This window comes from Dermacentor variabilis, chromosome 3 (genome assembly GCF_050947875.1).
Source record: "Dermacentor variabilis isolate Ectoservices chromosome 3, ASM5094787v1, whole genome shotgun sequence".
NCBI lineage: Eukaryota > Metazoa > Arthropoda > Arachnida > Ixodida > Ixodidae > Dermacentor > Dermacentor variabilis.
Window position 1 is genome coordinate 244,185,409 of NC_134570.1, and position 17,904 is coordinate 244,203,312.

General features: G+C 43.5%; 1 protein-coding gene across 1 annotated transcript in view; it reads right to left on the bottom strand.

Moving 5' to 3' along the window:
- Positions 1-12,857: 12,857 nt before the first annotated feature.
- The window catches only part of LOC142574454 (uncharacterized), a 69,050-nt gene continuing 64,003 nt past the window's right edge, over positions 12,858-17,904 (bottom strand). The window contains exon 3 of the mRNA XM_075683524.1: positions 12,858-13,003. Within this exon, the coding sequence (XP_075539639.1) occupies positions 12,904-13,003 (100 nt within the window). The 3' untranslated portion in view covers positions 12,858-12,903. The remainder of the gene's footprint in view (positions 13,004-17,904) is intronic.

The window sequence follows — 17,904 nt, forward strand, 5'->3', positions numbered from 1 at the left end:
ATTTATCGGGAGTCCGGAAAGTCGGTCGTTGACTAAACACTGGCAACTCCTACTCGAGCCTGCTTTACCACGACTTTCTTTCCTTTCAATAAAATTACAGCTAATTTTCCCTGATAGAAGCACAAATTCCCTGAGTTTTTCCAGGCTATTGAAAATCCCTGAGAATTCCCGGTTATCACGGTTGGTAGACACCCTGAAAAACTACTCTTCAGGACGAATTGCGACAGTCCCAAGAACGTTATTTCACTGAAGCACTTGGGCATCTTGTATCAGAAAGCCCACGAAAATTATGGCAGTTCTTGGGGCACAAGGGCCATTGACGAATTGAGCAGGAGGCGTTGGGCAGCACTTTTGTTACAAACGGCAGGCCAATAGCCAAAATGTTTAATTATCCCTTTCAAAGTTTGTTTTCAAAGCCAGACAACAATTGCGATGTCACTCCCGCAACAGATGGATCAGGCGGTCTTCCATATGCTTGGAGGGTGTAGTTGAACTGCTCTTACAATTAGACGCAAAGGAGTCAACAGGTCCAGATAAAATTCCGCCTATTTCTTTTAAGAGATACGCACAACTGGCAGGTAGATTTCTTCTCATAATAGTTAAAGTAAATGAACTGTTGATATTTTGTTCCTGCACATTTTTTCCTGCTACCATGAGATATGCCAAACCATGTTATTATTTGTAATCAGTTCTGTATTTTGTTCTGCAACCATTATTTTCTTGTTGCTTGTATACTTCATTATTATATGCTACTGTTGCTTTGAGATGTTAACTGTAATTGTTTTTGTACAGGGGGGTCCCGATACAGTCAGACTATGGGACCTCCTTCTGTATACTAAATACTTGTAATGTGACCCAACTTCTAATAATAAATTCTAATACTGATTCCGAATAAGTCCTTAAAACTGGTAAAGTACCGAAAGATTGGCTCCTGGCTCCCATTGTTGCGGTTTTTAAGAAGGGTAGCCAGATATAAATGAGTAATTATGGACCAATTTCCCTTACGTGTATTTCTTGCAAGGCGTTAACATATTCTGGTGAAATATTTAAGTAACTTTCTGGATAAACACAATATCATACGCAATGCACAGCATGGGTTCCGACAAAGCTTCTCTACTAACAAGCAATTAATAGACTCCATTAATGAATTTGCTAAAGTTCTAGATGTGAATGGCCAGGTGGACATAATACTTTTGGACTTCTCCAAAGCTTTCGACAGGGTGTCTCAAAATAAATTGATCCTGAAGATGAATACAATTGGTATATCTTCCAAAATCATTAACTGGATTATATCTTATTTGGCTAATAGAAAAGAATACGTGGATATAGACGGATCATGCTCTGGAAATTTGGATGTTTACTCGGGAGTACCCCAAGGATCTTTAATAGGACCGCTCTTGTTTAACATCTATATCAGTGATATGGTAAACTCTGTCAAATCATCTGTTTCAGTTAAATTTTTTGCCGATGACTGTGTCATCTTTAAAACCAGAAATTCTGTTTCTGGCCAGCTTGAGTTGAACTTGAATCTAAAATTACTGGCAGAATGGTGTGCTAAGTGGGATATGATTAATAATTTTGAAAAACAGTACAGATGTGCCTTACTAATAACTAAGACTCGCGTTTGTTCCCTCACCCAATCTGCTCTTTTCTTATCCCTTAAAAGGAAGCTGAAGGGTTTTCCAGAAAAAATGAGTGAGGAGCTGTACGTAATGGTTTTCAACCCTCTGAATTCAAATATCACATCGAAATTGAGGAAAAGAAAGCGCAAACAGATTTTACTTCGACGGAAAGTGCAGCACCAGACTAGGGGCAGCTCGCCCGCCTCGTTTGTGCCTGTGATTGGTCGCGCGCCTCGTGACGCCAACAATGGTGTTTGTCCGGACCAGCCGCTGCCGCTACCCATGAAGCACGGTGCAAGGTGGTTCCGCGCTGTTGTTTTGCTGAGACTGTAATTGTAAATTTCGAGAGCTTGCGTTCCTCTGAGGAGTTCGGCCTTGCTCCCTGCATGTACGAGCCGATTGCGAGGAGCCGGCCTCTCGAAGAAGCAAACGATGCTGGTAGCAAGCAGCGGTTTCGACGGAAACGAAAGCGAAGTGTTAGCATCTCCTCGTGTAAGAAAAGTTCTTTGGTGGGCATGTTTTTTGCAAAGCTGTATTCAGCGATACAGTGAGTTCGTTTCCGAGCAATCAACTGTACTGATACGTTCCTACATGCCTCCTCGTGGAATGTAAGTGGGGATGCGATCGTCGGCATTTGTGCGCTGCCCCAAAACGGTCGGCAATCTATACGGACGGTTTACATGCGGGAAAAGTTTTCCGGCCCTTGCAGCACGTGTAGTGACCTTCATGAGCGCACCAACCGCACGCTACTCGTAACCGGAGCCGTAAAGGCAGCGAATTCTGTCGGCTACGTTGGACGGCTGGTTTCTCTCTGTGCTCGAGAGAAGGGGGAGTACAGCGTAGAGCTGTGCACGGGGTCGGGCCGGCCCAAAAGCCCGGACCCGGCTCCGCGGGCCGGGCTCAGGCCATTTGGAGATTCTCTCACTCGGGCTTGGGCCGGGCCCGGGCCAGGCTTTCTACGTCTCGGACGGACCGGTCGGACTCCCCGATCTCGACTGCGTACCTTATGCGAAAGTATGCTTGTCGTCTCGCATGTAGGTACAGCAGGATGTGCAATGTATTTATTCATCAAAAATGGAATCTACAGGGACGGGAGAAAAGTACAAAAGGCAAACGAAAGCTAGCGGAGGCTTGGAATGCGTTTTCGGTTCTACCAAGTACCGACGCTCTGGAAAAGCCGCCGCTTGCAGGCGCCTCCCAGTAAAAAGGCTGAGAAGGGAAGCATTTGGAAAGCGAAGTCTGTGTACGGCACACGCACGGTCACCTTTGCCCCACATACAAATTAGCCAAGCGGCGGCGTATAGGGGGCTTTTCCAATGGGCAGTGGTATTGCTTGAAGACTGGTCGTTGACCGAAATCGACAGGAAGCACACGTCGTCATCGCCCATGCTAGAAAGGTCACTGTTTTCTTTCAGCAGCACCTTAGAAACAGGTGAACTTTTTCAACTCGCCGCTGTTAGCACCCAAAAAAAGGGACGATCGGGTGTTTTGTGGCATTCTCAGGACAAGGCTTCACAAAACTCCGAAGACGCGCACCCGGAAGCGCTTGCCTTAACCCTTCATCAATGGACGACTTGTTTTTGCACAATAACTTAGAATAACAATTGTGTGCGCGCGCTGCATCTTCATATATTCACGATTTTGTCATATGGAATGCAAGTGTTCAACATTATAAGGTCATTTAAATAAACTGATTTTCATGATATTATTTCTTTTTGTGTCGGTGTCGCTTTATTGCAGGTCGGGCCGAGCCCGGTCCGGGCCCGGGTTGGGCCTTGACCCGGCCTAAGGCAGAGCCGGGCCAGGCCGGGCGAACTCAGGTTGCTTTAGCGTCGGGTCGGGCCGGGCCGCCTGTGGTAGTGTAGGGCCGGGCCAGGTGTGGGCTCAGAATTGCGGCCCGCGCACAGCTCTAGTGCAGCGTCCTGGCGTGCGCTGGCTTTCAAACACATGCCCATTTTACACTTGCCCTGGGTTATGGTAAGTGCATGCAAGCTGTTTCACAACGCACGTGCTAATAGAAAATTAACGGCGGTTTGCGACCAAACCTGCGTCAAGGATGAGAGATAAACATGCACCTTCCATTCAGCGTGCTAACACAAAGCTAGCAGTAAATCAAAATCCAGGTTTCGACAAGTTCGTGTATTCATAAGGTCTTCCAAGACCAGTTACCATCCGTCCGACCACCCGCACCCGTCCTGTCTTTATGTGTTCGTTGCCCCGACCTTCTCGCACTGCGTTTAGAAAGCCCGCTAACTGCAAGTCGTACTCCCACTCATTCACGCATTATTGATAAACTCTGGTAGTAATCATCGTCACGAAAGTGGTTAGAGCACAGCACTGTTGTTCTTGAGTGCTTGAAATTCTTTCGATTCACAGCAGCCTCCCACTTAGCTAAAAGCGTCTTGTCTTGCGGGAAGTAAAGGAACATCGGAACATCATCGGGGGCGGCCGCTGGTGTTCGTGCAACTGTAGGCTGCACAGAACGCCGGCATGATCGGCCCGCCACTTCAATTGATGCTGCACACGTAAACTACCACTCTACATACACACAAACAAAGGAATGCAGGGTCGAGCGAAGCAGATTATGACGGCACACACGCAGAAACGAAGCACGGTCAGGCACGGTCGCGGGGACTGAGAAGGAGCGGAACACCAGTGCTGACGTCACTGCGCCGCGGTTTCCGGTCTCCGCTCGCATCGTCAGCGTCAGCAGCAGCGCGCGGCATTCGACAGGGGCAGAGCAACAGCGCAATTTTAACGGACGATTAGGTCGCTCCTAAGTGAAAAATCCCCCCCAAAATTTTACCTGCATGGTTTATAAAGTTCCCGCATCCATATATGAGCATGTTATTCAATTCGACAGACTCTTTAGTTTCCCTTTAACGTTACACCCATCATTCTTCTTTCCATAGCTCGTTGCGTCGTCCTCAATTTAAGTAGAACCCTGTTTGTAAGCCGCCAGGTTTCTGCCCCGTAGGTGAGCACTGGTAAGACACAGCTTAAAGGATTAAACCGACACAAAGTGATTAAGAAGATTGGGGGTTATGCTTTCAGAGTCACTTGATCCAGTGACGTAGTTGAATACCAGGGATGTTCGCGGTTAACATTGACACAGTGTGATGTGTGGTGCGCTACATGGTGCGGTGATCCGGACGGCCAGGAGCAGAGGACACTGAGTGCACTCGCGCCGAGGTGGAAGAAGGAAAACAACGACGCCGAAGAGCGTCCGGCACGAGAACGCGCGGTGCATGAAAAACAACAAAAAGAAGAAAAGCAACCAATTATAAAAGACCACGGGGCGTCAGGCAGCCAATCCGAGAATGCCAAATCGGCCAGACCAGAAGAAAAAGCGTGGTGCGCTGGCAGAAGGGGAGGACACGCAAGGAGACGCAGGGGAGACGCCAGGAGAGTTCCAGGAAGCAATGGCAGGAGGAGGTCAACCAGCGGAGCGGGCGTTGAAGACGCGCCGTCGGGTTCCCGACCCGAGCCACCATGACTTCACCCGACCGGGCCTCCTGCCAACCTGTTGCTGTGCGTCGCCTGTCTACCTGAGCGGGCCGCCAGCTGCTCAAGGCCGGTGAGCTTCTGCGCCCGTGGGCGAGACGAGAACAGTCTGGCTTCGGGCCCGAGTTCTACGCCAGCTGCCCGGCCAGAACGCCACCCCCGTCTGTCGTGCCGCCTGCTGCCCGAGGCCGGCGTTCGAGCTTCTGCGCCCGTGGACGGGACAAGAGCAGTCGGGCTACGGGCCCGGACTCTACACCTAGCTGCCCGGCCAGAACGCCGACGCCTTCTGCTCCTGCCACCAAGCCACCCGCTTTACCTCGCCTAGCCAGAGCTGGCGCGCTCCGGTCGCCCGGTCGGTCAGCTTACACCGCGACCTATGGTGAGACCGGCGCCACGCCTTTCGCCAGCTTGTCGCCGCGTCGCCGCGTCGAGACTGTTACGCGTCCCTGCCCTCGTGGCAAGCACGGACTCGCGCACTCGTTAACCTCATGCAAGCCCTATGTGTGTTCGCGCACTAGTTAGCTCCTTACTAGCCCCAAGTGTGTTTCTTTCTGCGATGGTGTGGTATTTGAGTGTGTCTTTTATTGTTTCTATTTTCTTCTATTTCTTTTAAGGTTTTTTGTTCCATTAAATGTTTGTGGGTGTGGTCGAAAAGAACGGCTTTGTCCTCAATTAGGTTCTCGGAGGCTCCGCCTAAGAGAACCGTCATAACCTTTTGAGTGCACGAACCTTTGCCCCCATATTTGAGACATCACACACAGTTATTGAAAAAAAATATCATCGATGCAACACTACAGCAAAAATAATATTCCAGCAATGTGTTTACATCCCAATGCTCACTCGAGAACAGGAAGTGATCATTTGATCATTTGCCAATTGTTCAACAACAGCCTCATCATTAGCATCATTAAAATACAGCACCAATTTGTATGTGGGTTTCACAGCATTGCTAGCGACATGCAAATTAACAGGAATTGCTTTATTATCTCAGAAATTTGACATTCAAAGTCATTTTTAACAATGAGTCACTTAAGAAGACAAGAACGAAACTGCAATTAGCGCAATTCTTTCTCTGATAGCAGTGGTGACACCTTGTGTTAGGTGAAACGATAAAGACATACTAATCAGTGTCATGTGTGCTTTTATCACACCCAGCAGTCATCACAGACATAAACTTACAACAGTGCACTTTGCCACATAACTCCACTCAATAAAAAAAGCACCAAGTCACTGACTTCAACTGAAACACATTCAGTACCAGGAAGGTCTGGTAGCAAGTAAACTTTAATCCCATCCTTCCTAAAGACTCATTACGAAGCACCGCCACACCTGACGGGTCACCGAGTAGCACAATTTATTTTGTTCCAGAGGACATGATGCAGCTGCACAAGTGAAGTAAGGTATTGCCGCTTAGCAGTTGTCTCAAGACTTTTTAAAGTTAAATTGACATTGCTACTTCTTTTCTAGAAAGCCATCTTTTAGCACTGCTGGTTCAAAGCTATGTGGAATGCATTTGGGCAGATGTTGTAGTCAAATATTCCACGGCACGTGATGAACACCGAAATGCCACTGTGTAGACATGCGAACAGTCTTAATTCTGCGATGTTATATCTAAATATCGGTGAATAAAAATAGCTGATTATTAATAACTTCACAATTTTGGATTACTCTTGAAAAGAATAACCTGCTGTGGGACAAATGCCTGTCATGATGCATTGTATTGTCACAGGAGGGCCAGGACAGCCCTAACAAAACTGACAGGCATGCATTCCTTACGATGGTCGATCTGACTGCTGCTCATGTGGTGCACATTGACTGCACAAATGCCAATCAAGAGTTGCAACTGCATGCTGCAGGAAATATCCAGAATTTGTCCAATTCAACCAGCGAGAGAAGCTGCAATGTTAGGCTCTTCAGTTTTCACATAAGTGGCAGAAGCATCACTATATGGATAAGGAAGTGTGAGATATCAGAGGAAGAGGACAACAACGGGAACTAGCATGTGCAGCGCAAGGATCCTGCTCGTGTTCATGTACTTAGATTGACTACAATGACCAGGATGGACGCGTTACTACTATTCTCCGAGCAATAAACTCCCCCTTTTCTGCCCTTCTATTGCAAAGACTCCTTTGTTTCACACTTTCTGGTGCCGAAACCTGGGACTCTGTGATCCAAGTGACCTAACCACAAAAAGACTTGGCCAGCAACAAAGACGAAGGAGATTAATGGCAAGCAAGTGACCCAACGAGCTTTGCACACGTGTCTCCATAAAGAGGCGAGCCAACTCATAGAATTGAGCCAGTCAGCCCTCTGGTGCTTCGAGTGCTGCAAGACAGACTGACGAACTGCAACAACGGACTATGGGTGCTCAACAAACAGATGGTGGGTTACCTCACAGACGAGCAAGCATCTGAAGAGTGCATCTCGTTCGTGGATTATGCAGACAACACGGCAGCAACATTGTCCCTTCTCTGTCACCACATCGAACAGCTTCAGCCTTAAACAATTGGGGATAGACACCTGCCGACACTCAATGATGCCTCAGCTTCAAGTATGACCGCAGGACATTGTGCCCTCAGTGATACCTCAATACCGGCTGTCGGTGCTTCTAGACTTCCAAAGCTCGACTTGGTTCACTTCAACGAAACAGTGCAACAGTGGCAGCCTTTCTGCAATATGTTCAAGCATGCTGTCCACGAAAATGTCAGTTTAACAAACTTTGACCACTTCCACTTTTTACTGGGACTGTGGCAAAAGCGATCGAGAGAATTCAAGTGAATGATGCATAATATGCACATGTCATTGAAATTCTAACTGCTTCGGCAACATGAGGATCACCGAGCAGAAGTACCGTATTTACTTGCATCTGTGCGTGCACTTCTTGTCTCATAAAACGGGTCGAAACACATTGCGAACGTTTGTGCATCCGCCTCTCGAAAGCTTGGCTTTCTGCGTCATAAACTGAAAACAGCACCTTCAAGTTTGAAACTTCTAGCATACAGAAATTATATATGCTATGGCTGGCTATGACTGGCTGTGGGTCCAATCATGTTTTGTTGCATTGGTTTCATATAATAAAAAAATGATGATGATTGCCAAAACTAGATTACGCCTCAATAGTATGGAACCCTTATTACATAAAGGATAAGCATCAGCTTGAAATTGTTCAGAGGCGAGCAGTACGGTTCATTTTCAACAAGTTTAGGTCCACTGATTCGCCGTCACAACTAATGACCGAAAGCCATATCCCTACCTTAGAAGCACGAAGACCTGTGGCACGACTAAAATTTCTTTTCACGATGTATGACAAGTCGCTTGAATTTAATGTACAAACATACATCCCACTTTACCTGTCACGCGCGTCTCGACACCGTCACACTCACAACTTGCTCCCTTTCCATGCACGCACTAACCTCTTTAAAATTCATTCTTTCGTCGTACTGTTGTTCAGTGGAATGATCTACACTCAGAAATTTTCTCTGCTGATAATTTTGAGCAGGCACTACTCATGTATTTTGCACAATAATATGGAATTTTATTTTTCCCCTCTTTTATTCATGTTATTTTTACTATCGCCTATGCAAGTGCATTTTGTTCTGATGGGAACTTGTTATTTTGATGTGATATTGACTATCCCAGTGCACTTTTCTGATAGTGTTAATATCTTCCTTTGCAATACAAAAAGGCCAACTTGTTACTTCTTTTTTTTTTCTTTTTGCTGTCTTCCTTTTGATGTTCCGTATGTCTAGCACAAGAGCACATATTATTCTTGTCCTACATGAGTGTTTGCAGAAAACGCCCACCTGCTTGGTCTGTATAGACTGCAGTATGTACAAATAAATAAATAAATAAATAAAATTGCGTGTGCATAAAAATCGAGTACGAACCTAAATGTGCGTTACCATATTGAGATCGGCATTTCAATATGGCCACCTCGCCTGCACTTCGAGCCTAGCTGCTGTAGCTTCCTCCATGTGCTGCAGGTTAGTGCACCGTCTGTCTTTCCAGTCTTCCCAGTCTTCCCGTTTTCTACCTTTGCTCTATCAGCATGGGAGTGCCGACTGCAAAGATATGCCGAGTTCATCACTATGCCGCAATTAAAACGAAAATGAGCCCGTGTGCGGAGACAGACCGAAATCGGGCCGGATCACGGTCATTCAGAGTTCCCGAAACTTGTGTGCGCAACTGGCGCAAGAGGCGTTCTGTCCGGCGGCTGCTACGTACAGTACGGCTGCGTGGCCCCCATCTTGAAAGTGATCTGCGATGGAGACAAAGTCGACGCATCTAGGCACATCACGCTGTGTTCTCGTCGCTTAGTTCGCATAGAAGCGAGAGGCCGCACAAAAGTCGATTCGCTGACTCCTATGATGATGGCTGAAAATACAATAACACGAGAATATAATCAGTTGCTTTACTCTTACGCATGCTCGAATATTATAACCTTGCCAACACGAGTTACAGCACACAGTCAAACCTTATTAGATGTCTGTATCACTAATGTACATGATTCCACTGTGACTGCTGGTGTCATGTCCTCTGATATAAGCGATCATCTTCCTATTTTTTGTTTTCTGCCTTGTTCGCAGAAATACAAGCATAATGCGCCTGTATATTCCTACCGTCTCATAGACACAACGACGCTAGCCTGTTTTCGCTCTCTTATTCGGGAAAAAAACTGGGAATCTGAACTAACTGAAAGTGACCCAAATAAGGCATACAATTCATTTTTCGATAAACTAATCACTTGCTACGACATAGCCTTCCCGCAACATAGAGCTATAAAACGACCCAAAAAAATTAGAAAGCCGTGGATAGATGTAGTGCTTTTTACAAAAATCAAAAACAAAAATAAAATGTACCATACATTCTAGAACCAGAGACATGAATGAATTAGCCAAATTTAAGGAGTACCGAAACCAAGTAAATTCAGAATTAAAAAAGGCAAAAGAAAAATATTATGAGAATGTGTTCTCGCGCATATATACGAATCCAAGAAAAGTTTGGCTGGAAATTAAAAAAATATCTGGAGGAAAGGCTAGCCCTCAAGACCTACAAATAGCTTCGGATAACGGCACTCTTTCGGATGAAGAAGCCGTCTCTATCCTAAACACTCACTTTGTTCAATGCTGCAGCAACATTTCTGCAGCAGATCCAGAAGAGATAGGGCATACTGTTAAACCGTCTCTGCAAAATTCTTTAATGCTATTTCCGGTGACACCAACCGAAGTAGAGAGCGTGATCAAAAACTTTAAATCAAACAGTGCTGCAGGTTTCGACGGTATCATGGCATCTCCTATAAAATATGTGTCTGACATCATCTCTAATGTATTAGCTCATATTTATTAATAAAATGTTTGAGTCCGGAATTTTTCCTAGCAAACTTAAAACAGCCAGAGTCTGCCCGGTTCATAAAGGCGGTGCTGATCATAGTGTAAACAACTTCCGACCCATATCTATACTACCTCTTTTTTTTAAACTTTTTGAAACTGTTCTAAACACTCGAGTAGAAGGTTTATTAAGGAAATATTCTATTATTAGTACGGCGCAGTACGGATTTCAAAAAAATAAATCATGTGAGGATGCGCTCTTAAATATAAAACATCAAATGCTGCAAAATATAGAAAACCGTTTATACACGGTAGGCTTATTTCTGGACCTACGTAAGGCTTTTGACAGCGTAAATCATGGTATACTTCTGTGCAAACTTTATGACTGTGGTATACGTGGTACAGCATTAGAGTTAATGAGAAGCTACTTAACGGATCGTTACCAGTTTGTTTCATATAATCAGGCCATTTCCTCACTTCTCAAAATACAGAATGGCGTGCCACAGGGATCCATACTTGGTCCTATATGATTTAATCTATATATCAATGATTTTTTTAACATTTCTTCCTCACCTAATATCATCATGTACGCAGACGATACTAATCTTTTCTTTGCAAATTCTTCCTTGCAGTGCATACAAAAAGAAATAAATGATTATTTAAATTTATTATCTGAATGGCTGTACATCAACAAACTACAATTGAATGTCAATAAAACCAAATATATGATATTTAGACCGATAAACAAGCCATTGCCTGTTAATATAACTGTTCTATTTCAAGCAAAGAGGCTAGAACAAGTAACAACGCAAAAGTTTTTGGGGGTATGGTTCCAAGAAAACCTCTCCTGGGATAATCATGTCAATAAGCTCTGCAGTGATCTTAGCAAAGTAGTAGGCTGTATGTATAAAATAGGTGATTTAATTCCTTTATGGCTAAAGAAATCAATATACTTCGCCCTTTTTTTCTCGAAGCTATCTTATTGTGTCGATCTGGGGAACAACTACAACAAAAAACTATGATAAGTTATTAAACTTGCAAAAACGAGTACTCCGAATTTTTGAAAACTACCATGGTAGGCCGCGTGACTTACCCACACACAATCTCTTCGACAAACATTTAATGATCCGAGCAAATCAAGTATTTTATTATAGATTACTCTTACATATAAAAAAACACAGGCTCCATGTTGTCAGCACACCCACTTCTTTTCGATACCCATTACGTTATGAAATCAAGAAAATACCATTCACGCGTACTAACTACGGTCGTCAGGATATAAGCTATCAAATATCTAGGCTACTAAACATTGTTGAACAAAAAATTGATTTCTGTGCACCTAATTTTAAGCAAGGTATAAAAAACCTACTCATACACTATCAAATTAATTACACATAAATTCCTCTCGCACTAAACTTTTTTCTTTTTTTAATAATGCACTATATATGTATTCCTTAATATGCGCGGAAATGTGATTGCACAAACAAAAACTGAAGCATAAATGTCTTTTACACATAGTCATTGTATAATGTACACATTATCTTGTTTATTTGTTTGCTGTACATCGTACTTGCTTGTTTTCCTGTTATATTTGCTTTTTTGTTTGTACATCGGTTCATCATGTAAGCCGAACGCACTTAGGAGCAAGAGCCCCTGTCAGGCCGAATGGCCTTTAGCTCTTGGTTCCTCTTTCTGTAATGAAGAAAGGAAATAAACTTCAAACTTCAAACTGCTACCACACTTCCTCATTCCAGCATTTTGATAAAGAGTTTCCGCAGTCATTGCATGAGATGTGTTCATGTTTGCTTGGGTGCGCATGACACCATGCTTCTTAATTTAGTTAGTAAGCGAAAGTTTAAAAGCATTTATACGGCCTATAAAACTACTATCCTTAAACTACAGAAGAGCGTTTTTATTGCTCGTACTATTCTTACTTATCGTGTCGCTGTCTATTAATTTGTTATCATAATTGATGCTTCACCTCTAGGGCGAAGCTGCGACTTTTTTTATTTATCGCCACTTTAGTGCATTGGGGGTAAATGTTTGTTTTTCCAAATGACAGAAAGTTGTATTTCTGTATGAAAGAATGAGGTGCGTGGTACTATAAAGGACTTTTCTTTTTTTAGGTCACAGCAAACGAGTGCGCATTACAATCGAAAGCTTTCTTTTTTTCTGTCATTACGGAAAACAGGTGCACATAACAATAGAGGGCACGATAGAATCCAGTAAATACAGTACTTGGAGAATCTTCAAATTCTCAGGCCGGTGAGGTTTTTTCTACTGACGTGACAGATACGAGGAATCTTCTGGATACCGTACACATTAACGTGAGAGGTCTCAAGGCTATTGGACAATAGGAGTTCTCATACGCTGTGATGCTCGTCAAGATTCTAATGAAAGTCAGTCAGTCAGTCAGTCAGTCAGTCAGTCAGTTCTTATTTGCAGGAAAATCACATCATCCGGCGGGCGGCAGAGACTAAAGGCATGATTGCCTGACGAGGTCTCTGCCCACGTAACAAAAGGAGCAGTCCACAGCAGTACAGCAGAGAGCTGGTAAAAAAAAGAGAAGCGGCGTTACAAATAGTACACGCATACATCCTGCAGCATTCATACATCATACATCCTATACAATATGGCTGTACTTAAGCACTATGGACAGTTCATTTTTAAAAATCACATTGAAGATTCGCTCATTTCACAAAAACACTTAAAAGGAAGTCAACAATTGAAACGGAAGTTTACATTTATGATTGTTACTTAACAATTTCAAAGGAAAACAAAATCAATGGAAAACAAAACTGACCGCAGTTCACGTTTGAACGTTTTTCTGGGTAAGCAGAAATCCAAAATAGAAGCACAGTTATTTAACATGTCTATTACCTGATATTCCGGATCTTGTTTTCCATAATTTGTTGTGACTTTTTTATTTCTGCGTTTGGGGTTACGGATATCATATTGCGCCAAGACAGGTGTGTAAATACTGTGGAGTTTCTGTTTATATATTCGCTCTGCCAGTATCCATAAATAGACTTTATTTGCAAGTAAAACATCAAATCTGGGAAAAAGTGGTTGCGTCGGCAACAAACTAATAGGGCCGGTGTGGTTCAAAAAATCCGGAGGACACGTTTTTGCAGCAGTTGTATCCTATCATAGTTCCCTTTTGTCGTTGTCCCCCAGACCAGAATGCCATACAAAAGTTTAGAATAGAACAGGGAGTAATATAGTGATTGCTTTAGCCAAAGAGGTAGAAGAGGAGCTATTTTTCTAATACATCCAAGAGACTTTACGAGTTCGGAGAGGAGATGATTGAGATGGAGGGGTCCTTGGGGTATGGTTCACTAAACCATACCCCAAGGAACTTTTGCACACTTACTTGTTCCAGCTTATGTCCTCGGTAAGTTAATCATTTTTATGCTTATTGATTGGCTTAAATATCATGTACTTTGTTTTTACTGCATTCAACTGAAGTTTGTTTTGTTGCAACCATGTGGATAAATCATTTAAATACAGATTGGCCGATTGTTCAATGTCTTGCAGTGTTCTACCTGTAAAGAATAAACTAGTGTCATCTGCAAACATGGTTATTGTGGGTGTTCTTTGTAGTTCCGTAATGTCATTCACATATAAGAGGAAAGTAACAGGCCTAATATCGAACCTTGCGGGACACCTAGTTTAATGTCAAGTTGTTTTGAAGAACTACAGTCTGTTTTAACAAACTGACGCCAAAACGATAAGTAGCTCTTGATAAGGTCCAATGTGATACCTCGAATTCCATAGCAATCTAGCTTTATAGCTAAGATTTCGTGGTCAACGGAATCAAAAGCTTTGCGCAGATCGAGAAATATTCCTAAGGTGAAGAGCTGATCTTCAATATTTCTGATTATTTGCTGCTTGACGGCAAGAAGAGCGTCCTGAGTTGTCTTATTTTTCTGAAAATCATACTGTGAGGGTGATATTATATGACACTTGGTTAGATATTTTGACAGCCGGTTATTGATTGACAATTCGTAAATCTTTGAAAACACCGGTAGCACTGAGATTGCCCGGTAATTCGTAATATTGTCAATTCTACCTCCTTTGTGTATTGGAATTACTTTGGCCAGTTCTAATTTACCTGGGAAGACTCCAATAGAAAACGTGAGACTAATGAGATAGGCTAGGATAGGGCTGATAATTAATGACACTCGCTTTACAGGTTCAACTTTAATTTCGCCATACCCACTTGCAACATTATTTTTAAGCGTATTATAAGACCATTGATTTCTCTTTCTGTAACGGAATCCAAAACGAATGAATTTACTTGACGAGAAGGCCAATAGATCCCACTTTTTTTAATAGACAGCTGGGGTATGGCTGCATTAATGAAATACTCGTTAATTTCATCTGCTAGCGTCTTGCCTCCTATACAGTCATTGATTACTATTTGGTCAGCCTTAACCGGTGATGGGTTTCTGCCAGTAAGATAATTTACCTGTCTCCAGATCTTTGCCGGATCCGTTCTTATTCTAGCAAACATTGCTTCATAATATGCAAGTTTGGCTTTCTTTAAATTAGCGTTTAATTGATTGCGACATTTTTTTTAAAATTCTTTGAACAAGTAACCGTCTTTGTATTATATGAATTTGTGGAACATGTTATTTTTCTTCTTCACGCGTATTAGTAGGGCGGTGTCAATCCAGGGCTTTTTAATTTTCTGATTGCATTTTATATACTCTCTCAGTGGAAATGCATCATTGTAGCAACTAAGAAAGACCTGAAGAAAAGTCTCATAGACAGAATTTGCATCCTGCTGTAAGTACACATTTGACCAGTCAGTACGCTCAATTAAAGAATGAAAATTGCTTAAGGAGAAGTCATTCACCACCCTATGTTCAAGCCTGCTGCGTTTATAGTTCGTAGTTAGGGTGTGTTGTGTGGCAAAGAATATAGGCAGATGGTCACTGATGTCGCATAATAATGCCCCTGCTTTGAAACCTGATGCATTCAGGTTTGAAACACATATATCTATAGAAGCAGAACTTTGTGAAGTAATTCTTTATTACTCGCACCGCACCGCTACGAGCATGGTCACAGGAATGTCTTTCTTCTTGCTGCAGGCTTTTTTGCTGTCGCAAATCTCGCCGATGTTATCCTGTCTTGGCTGCAACGTCACCACCGGCGCAGGAATTTGCGAAGAGGTGGGCTGGAACCAGCGTGAAAACATCGTCCAACCGTCATCGCCTTTTCCAACTCTCGACCGGATCTTCGCCTGGCAATCCCATGCCACTATCTGCACGGGAGCATTGCCTTGGCTACAAAGGCACCCAACCTTCACGGACCACTTGGGGCACCGCACCGCTACGAGCATGGTCACAGGAATGCCTTTCTTCTTGCTGCAGGTTGGTTATTTGCCGGGCGCATCTTGTACTCGCTCTAGCGATCCATGCTTACTTGCGGTGTCGTGCCCCTCAGACACATTCAAACGTTGCCAAGTGTTTTTGTATCGGTGCATATGTTCTTTCGCCGTCAATGTTCACTTTGACTCCTTGCTTCTTGTTCTGTCAGGCGACATCGAGTTAAATCCTGGTCCTCCCCCGTCCCTTGACTCTACTGCTGAGTGTTTGCCACGCTTAGAACTTGCACAAAATTCCGTTTTGTCTGAACTTGCAATGATTCGCGATTCCCAGTCGAATTTCCAAAGCTTGGTCAGTAGCCTTTCATCGCGCGTTGATGCTCTGGAAAAAATTGTCGCATCGAATCAGTGCAATGATGTCAGTCTAACGCCTAATTCAAACTCGGATATTCACAGCCTTTCATCCGAAATTCGAATCCTCAAAGAAAAATGTGACGATTCCGAAAACCGACTTCGGCGAAATAACCTGCTGTTCTTCGGACTGCCCGATGCGGCGGATGTAACATGGGAGCAATCTGAAATGGCCGTAATTTCTATCTGTTCAGATAAGTTAAGCATAACAATCGATTCCGCCAACATTGAAAGAGCGCATCGCTTAGGCCGCTTTGAGCAAGGGAAGAAACGGCCAATAATAGTCAAATTCTCGCATTTTAAAGATAAATGAAAAATCCTTTCTGCTGGCCCTAAGCTCAAGGAAACTGACTTTTCATTCCGTGAAGATTTTTCAGCGCGTGTGCGTACAGCTCAAAAGAAACTTCGTGCGCTCGGCAAAGAAAGTGGCTCAAAATACAAAATACGGTACGACAAGTTAACCATAGGGAACAAGCTACAATGCTGATACAGATTCCGTGCTAGAGCATAGGCCATAGCGGTCACTATCTACTTCAAGGCTCCCCTCCCACTGTCAGCCACTTTTGCCTCCGTCACGCCCACATGTTTGTGAATCTATGGCGTTTGTTTTAGCAAACATTCGTAGCTATCTTCCGAACAGAGAGTCAGTGGAAGCTTTTCTTGATGACAACGGCACCGATATCGCTATATTTACAGAATCGTGGCTCTCCGAAAATATCCTAGACGAGGAACTGCTTCACAACAATAAACCGTTTTTCATCTACAGACGTGACAGGGTTTCGCGCAAGGGTGGCGGTGTTTTAGCCTTTATTAAAACCAGCCTTAATTCTTCTCTTCTTACGACTCATTCCTGCCATGAAATTTATTGTATCATAATTACCCTTTTCACAACCACATGCATAGTTATTGCATGTTATCGCCCTCCTGACAGCGACAGTTACTTTACTACTGATATTTACTTGGTTCTGCTCGATCTTAATACTCGTTTTCCTAAAGCCAATTACATCCTCTTCTGTGACTTTAATTTCCCTGACATCGACTGGGGAAACTTGTGCGCATTGTCTCGTCAATCGAAAGATTTCCTTGACGTTGTCATGACTTTCAACCTCAGCCAAACAGTAAACTTTCCCACACGTGGCATTAACACCCTTGATTTAGTCTTTACGTCCAGCCCTGAACTCATCCAATCCATGTCGAGCGGTGACAGTTTCAGTGACCACAAAATAGTTATTTTCAACCTATCACTTCCGTTTCCCCAACGGCAGCGCTCTATTAAGTTCATTCGCGATTATAAAAAGGGAGACTTCGCCCGCATCAACTAAGAGCTTGAGAACTTTTTTTTTCATTTCAGGCTATCCGGATCTAATAGGTCTGTCGAGGAAAACTGACTAGCTTTCAAAAATAAACTTTCAGAATTGGTCGAAACTTATGTTCCGCTGATATGCATTCGCGGCGACTCCAACAAGCCCTGGTATTCTAACTCCGTAAGGAGGCTTTCTCAAAAGAAAAAGCGTCTTTTTCGTGAAGCTAAAGGAACTGCGCTGGCTTTTAAATGGAAGAAATATTTTGCATGCCTACAGGATTACACGCGTCTCCTTAGGTGTACAAAAAGAAAGTTTTTTCACAATGATCTGTATGGCATTCTACTAACAAACCCAAAGAAATTCTGGCGGATGTTATCACCCGAATCAAGCAACACTCATTGCAT